This window comes from Perna viridis, chromosome 2, assembly GCF_037379345.1.
Source record: "Perna viridis isolate PV_CMFRI_1.1 ecotype Kerala chromosome 2, ASM3737934v1, whole genome shotgun sequence".
NCBI lineage: Eukaryota > Metazoa > Mollusca > Bivalvia > Mytilida > Mytilidae > Perna > Perna viridis.
Window position 1 is genome coordinate 46,826,411 of NC_142446.1, and position 18,639 is coordinate 46,845,049.

Here is an 18,639-nt window from a genome sequence, read left to right on the forward strand (position 1 = left end):
GACGTCACTATAAAGCTGATCTTGCGCAAGGTCACTTCCTGTGGAATTGTAAACACGAACGGCATCAACACTGTCAAGATGCACAAAACTTTGAAGCTTTTCCCATTTTGTCAGAGAAATTTATCGAACAGAGCAGTACGAAGCCAACTAAGGTACATATCCTTTCTAATCTTTTCAAGGAATGGGTGTTCTGCTTATCAAGATCGCCGCAAACACCTCTGGACTTTGACCCCAGCGAAAAAAGGGGGTTGAAATTTTATGTAATCAATTTGATTTTCGTTATTAGATTTCTTTGTTTATTTCCAAACGTGATGCAAGGAGTGCTTATGAATAATTTTCATTTACAAGAATTATTTAATTTTCTATCCATAGTAAGTTGTTCACAGTACCATCTTTTCTATTGACAATTGTGGTGATGGAGATATTTTTTATTTTAATTATTTTATTTTTCACATGTTTTCCTCCATTTGACATCATGAAATGGCAGGAGTTAAGAGTAAATGCACTAGAAACCCCATTTTCTGCCATCTTGCAGATGTTTTTTCCCCTCAGCAGGGTTTTCCACAGTCACAGACGCATTCAACAGGCATGATTTTTTCTGCTTTAAAGCGGAATTCCGCTATTTCAAATCCGGATTTTACTGTTACTATTCTTTTTTTAGTGTATATTTACTTCCAATTTTGCCAGTTTCCGCTGTTTTTGAAGACCTTGTAAAATCATCTCTGATTCAAGTTATAACAATCGTTCATATATATTTTTGTGGGGTTTTGTTAAAATTATGATATATTCGTTTCATTTAGTGCATTCTTTCCATACTTTAAAACTTTTCACGTGTTGTTTTTTTTTTTTATAATTTTTTAGCATTTGCATGTTAAATATCATGTACAAATTATATTACTCTGGACTCAAAATATGTTGCCAGAAATAGTTGCCAATTTTCAAGAAGTCATTACATTGAATCCACATACACAATTTGGTGCTAAATACATGCATGTATGTGCATAAATCAGAGAAGTTGACATAGGGGTTAATAAGAAGAATGCCCATTTACAGTCATGAAATCTGGACTGATATTGTTCGGAGTACAGTATGTGTATATGAAATGAGAAGTTCATTTTTCTTCATCCTGCTATTGGTGCTATATTTAGAATTTGAGAATTTTCCTTTTTATTTGCTTACCTATTTTTCCGCTGAGACACATGTTCTCCTGACATTTGGAGGAAGATAGTATCTTCTGATACATGTTCACAACAAGGCAACAGCATGGCAATGTAAATGAAAGTCAGTCATTTTATTTTCAATTCAAACTGTTTTGGCAAGTTTCAGATGGAATTAACATGGTTTTGGGGATTGTATATGTTTCTTGATTAGGTAAATCAGGTTTTATTTTGAAAATGCTTTAATATTCAACCTTCAGTAAACTTTGCATACAAAATAGCCACATGCATTTGACCTAGATTGACTTACATGTACCTTTGACCTGAGTCACTTTTGATTGATTCACTTTGAATAATTTCATCAGATTGACACTTCCCTTTAAAAATAATTTGTCAGGGCTCATGCTAGTGGGTGATTCGGGCGAAATACTTGTAGCTGCCCTGGAGTCACTCACTTTGCCCTCAGACAACACCAAAAGCGAAGTGAAGAGTCGCCTTCTCATTTTCAGGCATCGCCCATGATCGGGACTGTATTCCTCCTTTTAGCAGCATTTTGACCTGAGTTATCTCTCTTCTGATAACAATTCAAACAAAAATGGCACCTGTTCGAGAAAATAAATTGTAAAAATTTTTGAAATTGTCGAATTATCAGCTACAAGAAAATATTTTAATCAGCTTTTTGTTTGAAATGTTTAAGACAGGATATGGAATGAACTATCTTCACTTCAGCATAAGATAATTCATGTTTCGTTACAAAACGTGCAAATTTGTTGTTTGGGTTCTTTGGACTTCGGTTTAAATTTATCTCAATTGATATTCGGTAGAATACCCAAAGCATTTCTTTTGATCTTCATGTTTCATAACAGAACATTAAATTCACCATTTCAACTTAACATTTCTTAAGCATGAGATGAGTTCATACCAACCACTACAATAAGTGTCAATAATGTTTCAGTCTTGACTTGATTTGTCAGTGATAATTTTTTAACATGATATTTCATACTCTTGATCAACTTATATAAAAAAACTGGATATTTTGAACAATAAATCATTATTGATTAAGTGGGATCAGAAAAAAAAACAGAACAAAATGAAAATTCTAACAGAATGTCATTGCCTGAAATTTTCTATTCCAGTGCTGCTAAAAAACAGTTAATTGCACAATGCATTACAAGAAATTTAGTTTTGCTCAATCATATATTAATTTTGCTGTAATTAATTTGGTCAGGGGTAATGGTATAGATTAGAAATTCAATTTCATGAATTTATGATACAGTCAATCATTTAGTCAGCAGGCTGATTTCATTTTGTCCAAAATAAAATTTAGTTACTTACATGTACATATGTACAAAAAAGTAGCTTGAAGAAAAATATGAAAAGTTAATGCTTCCTTATATTTTGTGCATGTAAGTAACATATAACACATTATTGTAAAAAGCAAAAGTAAATGATGCGCGTACACATTCACTTCTCCCTAGTGTCTCTCTGAAGGAGAAGTGACTGAAGAAGAAGTCACTTCTCCCTGTTTTTCTCAAGTAGCTTGCGCCCTGATTTGTGGCTTAACTTATTAAAAATCTTATTGGCAATATCAAAATTAGGGCCCTGCCATGGTCGCCCTAGAGTTATCACTGTCCGTCCATGTGTCTGGCTGTGACTTTTTTTTGTTTTTCGATGTTTGCTTTTGATATTTTGCTGAAGGACGATGTGTCATGTACCATGGTTATTGGTCTATGACCTTGAACTTTGACCTCAACGTCAAATTTCTGTTTATTGCAGCTGAATATCAGCTGTTTCCCTTGGAGACTTTTTCCAAAATGTTGAAAAATATTTTTCTCAAAGGGAGGAAAATTCCCAATTGTCAGGCATAATTTTTGAAAACCAGGTAAAGAAGCCAATGAAATGTTCCTCTTGAGACGTGATTTCTTGGCCCAGTACTTTGTTCACATCTGGGGAATGTTTTTTTTTTTTTTTTGGCAAGTTCGACTTAGTCATAACCTAATGAAAATAAGTATTGGGAGTATGTGTAATTTGTCAGTTCCTGGATTGGCGTATTACATCTTTCTGTCCCTAGTAAAATTTTTCCCAATTAGTTGAAAATACAGCAAAAATTTTCCAAAAATAAAGGGTTGGGGCTGCTTTTAAAACAAGGAACAATATCACTGCTTTATACATGTAAAAGTTGGAAGCTGCGTGAATAAATGCTTGAAACAATTCATTGGACTGTTCTTACAAGTACAATGTATGAAAATATACATTGTACAGGTTTGTTTGTTGGGGTTTAACGTCCGAGCAGCAATATTTCAGCTATATTCAGACGACATTGTACAGGTACAAATTGTATTAAACTGTCTATGCTACTCTTAAAAATGTGAATTTTTATGTATCCTTGCAAGAAGTTTTTTCTCATTTTATACATGTACATGTACATACATGTATGCATCTATAAACACATTTGTTTTTTTTGTTTGTGATGAAGTAAAGGTGAGACAGACAATCTCAAGTAAGTCTAGTTACATTTGTACATGTTCATGCACAGAATGAGTTCATGAGTTTGATCCATAAAACTGTCAATAATTCTACTAAAGTGCTGTTTCAATTTTTTACATTAGTTATCTATGGCCATACACTAAAAATAAACATTAAACCAGCATTTTAGTAGAATTATTGACAATTCTATGGATCAATCTCATGAACTCAAGTCTGTATGGTTACATGTAAGCCAATCTACATGTACAAACATCATATTCAAAATACAAATTGAATGAAATGTTTAATGCATGGCTGATGAGAGGATAAACTTACACTGTGTATCATTATGGAATAACAGTACTAGATACTGAATACAAATATATTTTCTTAATAGACTTAAATCTATTTTACTGTACATGTAGTTTGATCAGTTACATAACACATTACTCCATCATTGGTCTTTTGTATTTATGTATGTAATACTTTCTCTAATGATGCCCTTTTGTAGGAAAGTGTCTAATTAGAGTCTACATGTTATAATTTAAATGCCTTAAATGAATTGTATTAAATAATTCACCTAGTGGTATAAAAAGACATAATATTACATAAGTATGAACAACCATACAAATTATATGTAGGGTTAACCTTTGAACCTATTTTAATGATCTATGAACACTGTTGAGTAACATGTGAATTTTTGTCTAATGCTGTTTTGGAAAATACCAGTATATGGCAATTTGAATTAAAAACAAATTTTGTATTAATTATACAAAAGTAAGTTTTCCCATGATATTTTATAAAAAAAAATTTCTTGCTTTCTATGTGTTTTTATTTCTGCAGACCATCATTATCAGCATTAGTATCTAGAAGCAGAAGCACAGCTGCTGCTGAAGCCACTGTGGACAACAATGCTGAAACCAAAACTGATGCTGAGAAAAAAGTTGTTTCAGGTCCAAAGGTAGGGTTGCAATACAGATGAAAAAAAATTTAGGTGTTTTAAAGATATTAAAAAAACTCACATTCACATGGAGGCCATGTAGAAAGGATATGGTGATGCATGTTCCATTACGAAAATTAAAGGTTAATATCTTTGACTAGTAGAGAATTATTTAGGAAAAATACATTTTGTTCTTGTTTATTTTTGACTATTGTAATCTATAAAAAGAAATTTAAATATTTTAGCTAAATGTCTAAAAGTTGACAGTATCTCTTTTCTTGTTTGAGAGTTGTAATATAAGATTACACTGTGAATGCTAAAACCTCCTTGTTGGCTATTAATACTTTGCTTGAACCTGCTGGCTTGAGCACTTTGAATGTCTGCTGTAAGTACAAATGTACATAGCCTTGTATGACTACCTGTAGTTAGAAGCAGGATATACATGTATGCAATTGATCAAACATTTTCACCCTGAAATGCATGATATACATTGTGTTTGTCATATGTCTAACAACAATCAATCAATTGTTAATACCAGAAATACTTTTTTAGGAGTCTAAATCCTTTGCCATGAATCTGTTTAGAGGGAAGATCCAGGCAGATGAAGTATTCCCTTTCCCAGAAGGTATGTGATAGATTACAATTGATATTCTTTAAACTTTTTAATATTTTGATGGTTTTTCATTAAACAAAAACAGTCTCTGATCACACCAAAGTACTTAAACCCCCTCCACATTTCTTGCGCCTGTCCTAAATCAGGAATTTCTGGCCTCAGTATGAATTGTTTCATTTTTACCTTTCTTTTTTTTTATGTTACTTTAGTACATGTATATAGGGACAACTTTTTTGCTATACCTATGTATAATGATGTTTTGAGGCCAGCTGGAGCCTGCCCTTGTGTATGAGGATTTCTTTGTCATTTATTGAAGACAAATAGGTGGCCTTGGGCTGACATTTTCATCCTGATGGGGTTTTTGTCTCTTTTACATATACACCATACCTACATGTATTCTCATTATGTCCTTTAGGTTAATGCTTTTATAGTACTTTTATCTATATTCACATAAAGATCATAAAGTACATTACATATATGACAATTAAAAAACATTCAATTGATATGAGTACCTGTTTGTGTAATACCCATTTTTCTCTCTGATAGAAAAAAGGAATCGGTTGAAACTAAGGCTGTTTCTTTCATTACTGTGACAGAATTTAATGCATTTAATTGAATGGTTTATAAGGTATAATTTGTAATACTTGTATGTACACATGCATTTTTTTACAGTACTTAACCCTGAGCAGACTGAAATGTTACAAGCCTTGATAGATCCTACTGCTAAATTCTTTGAGGTTTGTTTCTATCTCTTTATTTTTTTTTTTCAAATAAGTAGATCAATTCTGTTTGGTTTGTAGAACTTTTCTTATAAAGTGAATTTTTATAGCAGATCAGGTGCTGTCATCATAATACTGATTTTTTTCTTGTGTAATTGCATGTATGATTCATTTCATATAATTAGTACTGGGTAATTTTTAGTATGAACAATCACTTGTTTTAAATATCAGAAACAAAAATGGTAAATGTTAGTTGTATAAATTTATTACTAATTTTAAATGTAATGATATTTCTTAGGAACAAAATGATGCCTTGAAGAATGATAGCATAGAAAAGGTTGATGACAATGTAATGGAAGGTCTGAAGGCATTAGGGGCATTTGGTTTACAGGTTCCTGAAGATTTAGGTAAGAACAAGTTACTACGGGTTAATAACATCTAAAGGTTATCTTTCTTAGTTTCATACATTAAAGCGAAAAGTGAAGCCTGCATTAAAGTCTTGTAGATTTGATACAGGTCAAGTGGAAAATGTGACCATGAGGCAAGGTAACCCATTTTTTGGTATTCTTTCATTTCAGGCTCTTTTTCTATTTAATTCATGATAAATATATATTAGGAAAAGTCAGTTATTTGAAAAAAAATTCTTTTTTCATAGGTGGAGTTGGACTGACCAACACACAGTATGCCAGACTGGTTGAGATTGTAGGGTCACATGATTTGGGTGTTGGTATCACTTTGGGTGCACATCAGGTACTTCTTAGCCTTATATTTGACTAAATGTATAATAGAGGTAGAATTAATATTTCTTGTTGTATCGAGAGGGTGACTCTTCTGGCTTACACAGCAAAATCAGGCTGAAATTTTAAAAAAAGTAAAGATCAGTTTGATATATTGAGGTATTCAACTCATGAATAGTCCCTTTAACCCAGATTCTTTGTCCCATGATGTCACATTGGGAAAAAGCCATTTTTTAATGGTTTTCTTTGTTATTACAGTAATATATAATATTGATATACTGTACACTAATCATTCTTCTGCTACTAATTACTTTCTTGTCTGTATTTTAGTCTATTGGCTTCAAGGGAATTTTATTGTTTGGTAATCCGGAGCAGAAAGCTAAATACTTGCCTAAGCTTGCCAGTGGTGAGATAATGGCAGCCTACTGTCTCACAGAACCCACAAGTGGATCAGATGCTGGGGTATGTATAACTAATAAATTCTTTAATTGTCCAGTTTTCTTCAAATGTGCGATTATTTTCTAAGAAATACTGTTTGGATGGCTTTAAAAAAACAATTCCATTTTACACTCTAAAATTATTGGAATTGTAGTTTTATGGGGTGTAAATCTAGAAGTTAGTATTTGTTAAAATTAACACCTACTTTCTTTATTCCCTAAAAACCAAATACATTATTACAGAGAAAAATAAACATGTACAAATTTTAATAAAATTGTACAATATCATATCACAATTGACATAATGTAACACTTGGAGATAACTCATAATACAGTTTAAACAGAAATGCTATAATACAGAAAAATCTTTAGAAATGCTCAAGCTTGGAGATTCAATTTTTTTTTACTAAAAGGTTGAATAAATTTGCAGAAATTATTTAGTTCAGGGAGATGGGGCTATTCATCAGCTCATTAAGTTTGAAGATATTTGGCCCAATATATAATTCACTCTTCAGAATTTTTTTCTCAGTAGTAAGATAGTCCCATAATTAAAGATTGTAGACTTTCTATCCAATGTCCTGATTTTGTCTTAATAAACATTTTCTTTCTGGCTAATTGGGTAGCATATGGTTCTTAAATCCAAAATCTACATTAAGTAATAGCATTTTTATTGTATAAAATGTTTTAGATAATGTTCTTATTCAAGATTGCTCTTGTAAACACTATGATTGAATTGTGTGGCAAATCCTTTACAATTGATAACCAGTTCTGATTGAACTGATCTTTCAGCCTTAGTCTGATTGTGTTATATACAGTAACCATGGAAAACTTCAAAAAAAATTATTTTCCCACATTTAAGGTAGACCACATTCATTTAAAATATATTTTTTCTGATTTTGCATATTTCAGACAATCTTACTTAGACAAGCTTACATGTATAAAACATTAAAGCTATTTTTTTTTTTACTCATATTTTATGTTTTGACAAATGAATTGCCTTTAATACTTCTGTATTAAACATTTTAAAATAAGATGTTTTTGAAAAGGATCTTGATTTATGTAAATAATTACAACATAACACGTGTATTTTTAAATTTACAAATCACCAAAATGTTGCAATAGTAGTGATAATTCTGCGTTCGGTCATTTCAGTACAGTTTCCACTTCTGCTCACATCAACCCAGTTATTCAAAGACATATATTTAACACATATGTCTGAATTAATTTTTTTGTAGTCTGCCAAGTGTAGAGCAGAGTTGTCTCCCGATGGTAAAAACTACATTCTGAATGGCAGTAAACTATGGATAAGTAATGGTGGTCTAGCTGAAGTCTTCACTGTTTTTGCTCAGGTAAGTAAACATGGGAAAGAAATAGAGGCTGTAAGTTTTAATGCAATATAAAGCTTGTACATATTTTATTATATCCTATGAGAGAACAGAAGATCAAATAGAAGAAGTTTCACAATATAATCTCCACTTATCTGATCATTTGGTTGATTTATTTGAAAGTTAAATTGGGAAGGACTTATATGTATCGGATATTGTAGTACTGTTATATAAACCAAGTAATGATGTTATGTTGGGAATATGTATTACCATGATGACTTTTTGTATTTTAGACACCAGTGAGAGATGACAGAACGGGAGATGTGAAGGATAAACTGACAGCATTTATTGTTGAGAGATCATTTGGTGGAGTGTCAAGGTAATTTAATACTGTAAATGTCAATTTTTGCTATTTTCATGGTGTACAGGAAAGCACTAATAATGATGACAGTGAAATTGATTTTTAGCATAATTTTTGAAACCGCTAAAAAATTGATACCGACAAATATGTTCATTTGGCAAAACTGCCAAAATTAGCAACTATGAAAATTACTTTGACAGGATTTAAGTAATCATCAGTCATGAGATGATTCATGCATAACAATAACCTACCCAATTCACTTTTATTTCTAATTCAGCAACAGTTACTAACCACATAACTAGTCTTTAATCGGCAATTGAGATAAAAACTATATAGGTTTTGTATTGAGTTATTGCTTGTCAGTTGATTAAGTGAGAGATGTATGGTTTTCTAAAAATACAGATCTGAATACAGAAAAAAAATTATTACATACTGAATATTACATGTCAAAATCTGTATCACATGCTGTATCAACCCGAGACTCCCATATCACCCCAAGGGCCACCAGCCTGCTGGGTAATATAGGTCGAGAGTTGATATAGCATGTGATACAGATTTTAACATGTCATGTTAATTATATCATATATTTTAACTGTACTTCAAATATAGTCTGTGAATATAGGTCTAGGGGTGTGATATAGGGTAGATGATATAGGGTTCAAACAAACACTTATAATGTGTATACAAAAAGTTACGTTTTAATCTAAATATATGGTGTATAAAAATATAGCATATATAGTCCAAAAACATTGATAGTATCACCCCTACCATTGGCAGTCTCTGAATTTTATAAAGATTGGTACTTGATTTAAAAGTAGGATTTTTGTTGCTTGAATACTGGTAGGTTTAACTTCTTATACGTAAATAAATAGAAGACTTGTTAAGTGTGAACAAATTTGCGATGACTTCTAACATGTTTGATGCTAAAGGTTAGAATGGCACCAAGTCAGAAAAATAAAAAACTCCAGCAATTCTGGAATAGATGACTACATATAATCAGTATAATAAGTTATCAAATTCCTTTGTACTATAATGTATTAATGGTATTTATTGTCACTTTCTTCTAGTTCATCCTTCAGTTTCATGTGTATACTATTTGTATCTGTCCTTTTTATATACAGCTATTGATGCATAAGTTAACAATAAAATCATGAAAATATTGAATTCTTCGTTGTAGTTTATCAATTATCATGTTAAAGATAATGTTGATGAGTCTTCTTTCTTGTGTAATTTGTTCAATTTTGCGTTTTTGTTGTTTTGATTTTTGTTGAATAAAAAGCATAGCTGACCAAGTACTGTCATAATATATTTACATGTAATGTAGCCTGATAAAACAATGAATACACATCAAAGTTCTAGTACAAAAATCAAATTTATTTCCTTATTATAGTGGTCCTCCAGAGAAGAAGATGGGTATCAAAGCCTCCAACACTGCTGAGGTCTATTTTGAGGACTGTCCTATTCCTAAAGAAAACATTTTAGGAGGTAACTGAAGTTATTCAGAATTATCAAAAATCCTATATAACCATTTCTTATTAACACTTCTATATATTTTAATTTCAGATGTAACCCCCTTCCTGATCTGATAGACATTTTTGTCCATCATCATTGTTGAATTTTGATGCTAAAAGTAAATTAAAATAATTAAAATTAAATAATAAAGATTGACTGATATAATTTTTTTTGTGTGAAATAACCTCAATACTTGTGGTGCACACTCGAAAATAACCTGCTACACAGGTTATTTAGTGTGCACCACATGATTAAGGTTATTTCCTCATAGACTGAAAAATGAGGAAATAGGAGAACAGTCATTCCTTAAATAGATTAAGAAATGTTGGATTACAGACAATTTTAAGGTATGGTAAATAATCTTCTCGGAAAAAGTAAATAATTGGTCCCTCAACAATTCAAATAGAGTTAATAAACCTGTAAAGTGAATTACAAATAAATATAAATCCAATATGATGTTGTATCAAGCTTTTGGACTAACTTGTCGTGATAGGTTGCCCAAAGGACTATGTGATATATAATTAGGGAGTCCTCTAAATTATTTTGTGGTCCTGTTGTTTGGACTAATGAAAGCTAACTAATTGAGCTAGCCCAAAAGACAACCCGTTGATATTTTAAGGAAGTCCTCTTACAGATTAGGTAGGCACAGGACTACCGGACTAATGTTAGAGTCAAACCCTGTATACTACAAATCAAAGCATTCCTTTTATCAAATCATTCAATATTATAACTGTAATGAAATATTGTATTTTAAAGGAAGATGGGAGCATTCACACTTGTGCAAAACCAAAAAAAAACTTGATATAGAGACCTCCTTTATCTATTTCAAGGGTAAGCTGAGGTTGTAATACTCATAACATTTTATGACTTCTTTCAGAGCTTGGAGGTGGATTTAAGGTAGCCATGAATATTCTGAACAATGGTAGATTTGGTATGGCCGCTGCTCTCTCGGGGACCATGAAGTATTGTATTAATAAAGCTGTAAGTATATGATTAAAATGAATTATATTTTATAGTTATGAAACCGTCTTTAGAGTCAAAACATAGAAAAATTAAGATTATATTATTCAGGTGTCTATTTAATGTATGCACATTCATTGCTGATGGCAATAGTTTAATTGCATATTTGATGGATTATTTGTTTTTCCTTAATATTTTCCTAACTGTATTTTCATTCATTAGCTAATATCTTACAGTGGCTAAAAGTACATGTAATTGATTTTAGTTGTTGATTATAATCTTATTCTTCAGTTATGAATATTATATTCTGTTATCCAGTAAACCACTGATATTTTTTTTTCAGATTGAGCATGCTTCACAGAGAAGTCAATTCAAGACAAAGATATCAGAGTTTGGATCAATCCAGGAGAAGATTGCCAGAATGGTGATGGCACAATATGTTACTGAAGTAAGTTGGGAGCTAGCGTCTTGGGAAACTTTCAGAATATGTAATTGGCCGTTGCCTTGGTAACTTCACCTACTCCCTTTTTTGTACTCAACAAGAGGAACTTACTTTTAATTATAAACAAATGATTTTCGATGAAACTTGCTACAGGTGAAAAAAAATCTTCTAGGAAAAATCCATTTTGAAGAAGGAGGCAAAGATTTTATCAGCGTTTATTATTTTAAGTTATGAATTTTAATACATTTAACATATTTATTCTCTTGTAGTCTATGGCCTACATGTTATCAGCCAATATGGACCAAGGAGCTACTGAATACCAGGTTGAAGCTGCTATTAGCAAGGTGTATGCATCTGTAAGTATTGACTGTCTGTAATTTAATCATTTAAGACAGAAACTTATAAATGAAAGATATATATTTATTCTCCTTTATATATATATACATGTATATATATAAAAAAATGACCATATTTGCAATAGTTAACAAAATTAAGTTTTCTGAAAGTCTGATCTCTTATCACTTAAATGCTAGATAAAATATGTCGGTAGAAAGTAAAAACTAAGTGATACCTTTCATTTACAAAATGTGTAATGATATAGTTCAACTTCGGTATAAAATGTATAGAGAACATTATAATGATTGTAAAAAGTTTGAATTCTATAAATCACTATAATTGAAATGTTTTCAAGTTAAAAAATCCAAGAACAATATTTTCCACTTGTACGTTTAGCAAAGGGGTCATCAGTATATAAAATGTATTGCTGAGCAATAAAGGGCTTATTATATCAATATTGAAAAGATTTTGAAATGAAGCAATATTGTACTGATACGATTTTAGGCTTTGCTAATTTTGTACTCAAAATGCACTGTTATGTTGTTATTTCATTAATGTCGCGACCGACTGGAATACGCCAGGCTTCCTAATACAACATATGACGTGGTTCTGTTATAAAGTTCAAAGAATCAATCATCCTAACTGTGTACATCACTTCCTACAGAAAGATTTTGAGTCCTTCATTTTTTGACAGATGATCTACATGTGTAGGGTGTCAATTACTCTCCATTCTTATGAACTTTCAATGAAGATATCAGTTAGATTCAAAGATCATGTGTTGAATTTTTCTATTATATTAGGAAGCAGCATGGTTTTGTGCTGATGAAGCTATTCAAGTTCTTGGTGGAATGGGATACATGAGGGTAAGAAGTAGATTGTTTAGCACATATACAGTTGAAATTTAATTCTGATTTTCTTAATTGATAACAAACATGTTTTAAAAGTCTTCTGTTATGATAACATTGATAAGAGTATAAGTTTTTTCAAAAATCAATACTATATACCAGACAGGCAGATGTACAGAATTCTTTTTTAAAAAAAGGTCTTATTACTTAGTTATTTCAGCTTATGCAAGCTTTAAAATAGCCTGGACATTATAGTTCTTGACTTTTCCACATTTTATGGCAAGTATGTGATACATCTGTAAATGATAGGTACGTCTGACCAACCCCCAGTGGTTTCCAGATTTATTGTCCCATGAGATTTTCTGTTTTTATTTTATTTTTTTTTTTTTGCAGGATTGTGGTTTAGAAAGAGTGATGAGAGATCTCAGAATTTTCAGAATTTTTGAGGGAACAAATGAAATCCTGCGTCTACTTGTCTCACTTACTGGAATGAATGTAAGTGCAGTATGGAAATTTGTATACTTAGTGCTTGAATTTTCATAGAATCTAATGTTAAGAAAGGGTTATAAACTGTAAATATATTATTTAACTTTTTACTGAAATTGAGAACTGTATATAGAATGGAATTGTCCTGAAACTCTTCATTAAATCTAATGAATTAAATTTTCTACAAACTAGTAGAATTTTGACATCATCAGCAAATATCTGTATGATTGAATATTGTGTATGTATGTGTAGAATTGAAAGAATTCATACTGTAAGCAATGTCAAACAATTTTAAAATTTTTAAAAATAACATGCTATGTTACAGCTTAAAAGAAAAACTTTCTTTAAGATCTTATTTGCATCACATTTCTTCTGTGTAATTACAGTATGCTGGGGAACACTTACGGGGACTACAGAAAGCTCTGAGCAACCCTATGGCCAACATGGGAACATTATTTGGTGCTGCAGGAGTCCGAGCTAAAAGGTTAGTTTTATTGAAAATAGTGATGGTTCATTGAATTTTCCCATTATAAAAAAATTTTGATATTTCACATGTAAATAACATTTTTGTTTTCCTTTTTGGACTTTAGCATGCTTGAGTACCTTGTCTCATGCACTTGTTAAATTATTGGCATTGATTTATTGCAAGTCATTCAGTCTTCCCACTAAATCTTGTGTATAGATATTTTTCTATTATATTTATGGTACTTGGTTTTATATGGATGTTTTATGAGTAGAATTGAATCTTGAAACATATTAGAATAGAAGTACATGTAAAAGTTTTAATAAATATTTTTAATTTGAGAAAAGAGTGTTTACACAAAAAAAAATATGAAAAAAAGCAATATATTTACTCAATCATCAGGAATGAAGAAATAATGTGTTTTTAAGTGTAAGGTTTAGCTTCTGATTCACTATAGTAAGGAGATCAGATAAGAATTCTTTGAATATATTGGTATATTGTTATTTACAGAATGGCTGGTATGAGCACAGGCTTATCACTGAAGGAGCATGTCCATCCTGAACTTGTTGCATCAGCTGAACAGGTTTGTTTAAGTACTAATCAATATGAAATTCAGACATTACCTATGGTTAGGTGATTCAACCCACAGAACAAATGATGCTTTCTTAGTCTACATATCTGATATTTTTATATGACAATAGTCCTTTCTATATCAAGATCTGTACTTTCGAGAAAACCACACTTAAACCTCCAACTAAAAAGAACCAGATTAAACCAAATCAAGAACTATAACTCTTACAAAAGTGCTAATTTCATGTACAGTCTATAAACTTTTTTTCTCATAAGCACAACGTACAAATGAAAAACTAAGTCCGGTAAGTAAATTCTGTGGGTTTTTGACATCCATAAATCACCTCCTGTCTGATTTTTATTAAGACTACTACTTTATTATACAGATTTATTATGAATTCATCATACATCACAGTTCCAAAATTTGATTGATATACACCAATTTTTGTCATACCCAAATTTCTTGCATGTAGGAATTTTTGTAAATAGCTTGTTGAATGTAAAATTTTAATTTTCATCACATTTTCACAGCATTGCAGAATGATTTCATATTTATTTTTACGAAGCTTTCCAAACTACATCTTCTACTTTTGATTCTTTACTACTTACGGTTTAAAGGGCTAAGACATAGCATAGGGTAATATAGCATAATTGTTTTAAAAATTAAGGCAGCTTTTCTTAAATTTTACATTGCAGAATTATTCTCTCTGTAGTGCACAACTTTGGCATGATATTATGTAAGTTTCCTCCTATTTTGAGTTGAGCTGTTCCACTACTTCCATTTGATTTAAACTGGGCTATACATGAAGCCAGAAGGTTATCATTAGTGTGACATTACATTCACCCTCTTGTTCTCATCGTATATCTTTTTCATAGACCGCAAGAGCCATAGAAAGCTTTGGATTTACAGTCGAAGATCTTTTAGTTAAATACAAAAAAGGAATAATGGGTAAGACATGTATATTTCATAATGTCGTAAAGAAGACTTAGAAATATGAAAGTTTATTGCTTTATATCATGAAAAAAAGATTTAGCTTCAAGAGTGTGTGCATTGATAACATTTTCTTGCAGTTCTTGAAGTAGTTCATACCTCATATGTGAGTCTTCAGATTTAAGTCCTCAATTGAAACTTTTAAAGATTTCGAAGGAAAAAAATAGGAGTATTTAGGTACATTTATCTATTGTTAAACATGAAACACTTTAGCAATATTATTTTTGATCCAACCTTTACCACTAAGATATGTAGAAGACAATGCAGTTAATGCACAACAAGTTTTATCAATTTTTTAAGAAATTATGACATTTAACACTTTTTTTCTACAAAATGAAGAACTGGTGTGGCTTCTTATAATTTAACACTCCGGTAAAATAAGTATGGATGACAAGTATATGTCTAAGCAGTTATTCAATCCAACATTTATTTTGGTTATTTTTTTTCCATTTAAATGGTAGTTAATTTTATATTTGAATATTTTGCTTCTAGGTGAACAGTTTATCCTGAACAGAGTTGCTAATTCTGCTATAGATATATATGGTATGGTCTGTGTATTGTCAAGAGCTTCCAGATCTCTGTCACAAGGCCATGAGTCAGCTAAACATGAAAGTCAAATTTGTCAAGTATTTTGTGATGAGGTTGGTATTTGAATGCGGTTAAAATTTTGATATACTGTAAACAAAAACCCAGAAAGCTGAAGATAAATAGTGATTAGTCCATTTGTTTGTTTGTTCATCCATTTCCAGTTCCCATCTGCAATTCCATTGAAAATGCTGAATGAAGTTTGAAAATAAATCTTTCAAATAATCGTTATCACTTCATACCATTGTTTACCTTCTGTATGTATTTTTTTTTTACTATCAGAATGAATTTTGGGATTTCCTTATGCAAAACATGGACATTTGTCAACCAGGGTTGGGGCATCTTCCTATATGAAACTCCTCTGAAACCATTGAATAAAATGGAAGGGGGATCCAGGCTTGGTGCAACAGGCTTTGGCCGTCTCATTTTTTGGAAAGAAAATAGTTGAAATGAAAGAATATCACTGAAACATGACAGTGGGCACACCCTCCGTTCTTCAATTCCCGTATCCACTCCTGGGAATTAATTAACCTTTCACATTTATCCTTATCACATGATACCATTATTTACCTCTAATTTTTTTTTTTTCGTCTAAATGACTTTTTGGGCTTCCTGTATAGTTTCTGGGGTGGAGTGCCAGGGTATCACCTGGTCAGCTTTACTGGCAGTTGTACTACTTAATTATAAGCTGTGAAATTTGACATTTTAAAAAGGATTTTTCTTTTGTTAGTGTATTTTTATTTTGGGACATGTTTTGTTACTTATTAAAATCCAAACATTTCAATTGTGTTTTTTTTCTCTTTCAGGCTTCAGCAAGAATAAACCAGAGTCTCAAAGATACAGCTACCAGTAGACAACTTAACAACTACAAAGCCTTAGCTCAGATATCATCAGATGTAATCAAGAACAATGGCACAGTACAGGAACATCCATTAGGATTTTAACGTAAAACAACCAATAGACTCTTGTTAATGAATATTAAACTGCAAGGTCCGGTGAAGAATCAATAGGGAAAGCAACAACCAAAAAGTACTTTTTTTATACCAGAAGTTTAAACCTATTTTTTTTTTTGGGGGGGTGGGGGAGGGGGAGAGATTTTAGCCCATGTACAGTATACATGTATACTGGTCTTATTTTGCAGTAGTTCAGGGATTACTATTTTTGAAAGCAATTTTTTTGTTATTGTTTGTAGGAAAAAGTTTTTTTTTTTAATTTAAAGTAGGATTATAATTCTACCGAATTTACCTCAGTTTCTTTACGCTATATCCATACTGCCTGTAAGTCTGGCATGATTCCTATATTCTGTACTATTACATATTATCTGTTGTTTGTATCATGTTCATTCTTGTTGATCAAAGATCATCTCATTTTAATAATTGGAGTGATTGATGTGCATGATGAATTAGGAGTATTAACCATGAAAAATAGTATGTTGATACATGCGTGTATAAATGATTAGTAACTTAGATTTTTTTCTTTTTAGTTTGATACGTTGATTCAAAGTCTTTCATGTTGGTTGCTTTAAGTCCAAATATTGGATTTACTTGGCAACTGGTATTAATTTTTCTATTGTGTGTGCATAAAACTGCTATGTATAATCATCATAAAACATGAGCAATTATCTATAGCTGTTAAAATGTCTTTTTCAACTTATATTTTTCTCTCCCAATGTTATGCTTTGGCTGACTAGAAGGAAGCTTGAAAATAGTCAATATAGAAAAAGATGTTTTCCACTGATTGAACATTTTTTTAAAATATGCAATTTTAAAATACAGAAGCTGGCTTAGAATTTTTTGTATTTATACATGTACTAAATACTTATGCTGTACAGTCCAATGCATTGTTTGTTTTCCATTAATTGGTACTGACAGCTTTGTGGTTTGTCTGAGATGTACAAATCTGTGGTTCAAGTTAAATGAACCATACAATGGAAAGCACCCTTTATCAAAAAAGAATCTCACACCTTGTATATAATGATGCTGCATTGTCGGCTGTGTTACATCTATTTTATGCAATGCCTATCAATGCAAATGTAAATAAAAATGGGAATGGCTTTATTTATAGAATGAATGAGTATCTGGATTTATTTCAGGAAATCTGCTTATTAAAGTTGTGCTTTGATAATGTTTTGGTTGTCATAAAAATAAGAGGTGTATACATGTAACACAGAAAAATAATAATGTATTTAGACACAAAATTTTTCTAAAAACAATTCAGAAAATTTTATTAGAAAGTGACCAAAAAATTTTTTTCTATTGAGATTTGTTACTTTATTTAGATACAGGTGTGTTTGAATGGCTGGATACAGGTTAACTCACCTGTTCATCTGTTTCAGTATGTGTATATATTGAGCAATGATTTTTATTAAAAATGAAACCATCTGTATTTGTAGTTGGTCTTTGATAAGTCAGGGTAAATGTTACTGATAGTTGAAATGCAATATAAAAATATCATATGAATCAAGCATGATCTGTTATGTTGTTATCACATGATACAATCATGTGTGAGCAAGCCACTACTACAAAGTAAAGATCTTGTGACTATTATATGGTGCTTGTCACATGATTATCACATGAATTAAGCAATATATGATTTTCATGTGTTGCACTTTTTACAGTGTAAGGGGAGTGAACTAATTGTCAACTCACTTCTTAATAATTTGAATGTTTAGTTGAAATCCCATAGAAAATTACA

The 18,639-nt window shown here is 31.1% G+C and overlaps 1 protein-coding gene across 1 annotated transcript; it reads left to right on the plus strand.

The window, feature by feature from the left end:
- On the plus strand, positions 1 to 18,326 carry LOC148625396 (very long-chain specific acyl-CoA dehydrogenase, mitochondrial-like). The gene is made up of 20 exons (XM_088568908.1): positions 1 to 152; positions 4,467 to 4,584; positions 5,116 to 5,188; positions 5,849 to 5,913; positions 6,194 to 6,302; positions 6,551 to 6,645; positions 6,963 to 7,094; positions 8,305 to 8,418; positions 8,688 to 8,773; positions 10,146 to 10,240; positions 11,145 to 11,248; positions 11,571 to 11,675; positions 11,939 to 12,025; positions 12,806 to 12,868; positions 13,244 to 13,345; positions 13,723 to 13,820; positions 14,310 to 14,382; positions 15,246 to 15,318; positions 15,853 to 16,001; positions 16,752 to 18,326. The coding sequence occupies exons 1-20, from the start codon at positions 79 to 81 to the stop codon at positions 16,887 to 16,889; spliced, it is 1,953 nt and encodes a 650-aa protein (XP_088425034.1). The 5' UTR covers positions 1 to 78; the 3' UTR covers positions 16,890 to 18,326.
- The last annotated feature ends 313 nt before the right edge of the window (positions 18,327 to 18,639 follow it).

What these genes read in the sequence shown, in the direction of transcription:
- LOC148625396 (XM_088568908.1), top strand. Translation starts at nt 79, where the DNA reads ATGCACAAAACTTTGAAGCTTTTCCCATTTTGTCAGAGAAATTTATCG. An exon ending in TCACTTTGGGTGCACATCAG is followed by an intron (nt 6,646 to 6,962) that starts GTACTTCTTAGC and finishes TCTGTATTTTAG; the next exon opens with TCTATTGGCTTCAAGGGAAT. An exon ending in ATACAAAAAAGGAATAATGG is followed by an intron (nt 15,319 to 15,852) that starts GTAAGACATGTA and finishes TTTTGCTTCTAG; the next exon opens with GTGAACAGTTTATCCTGAAC.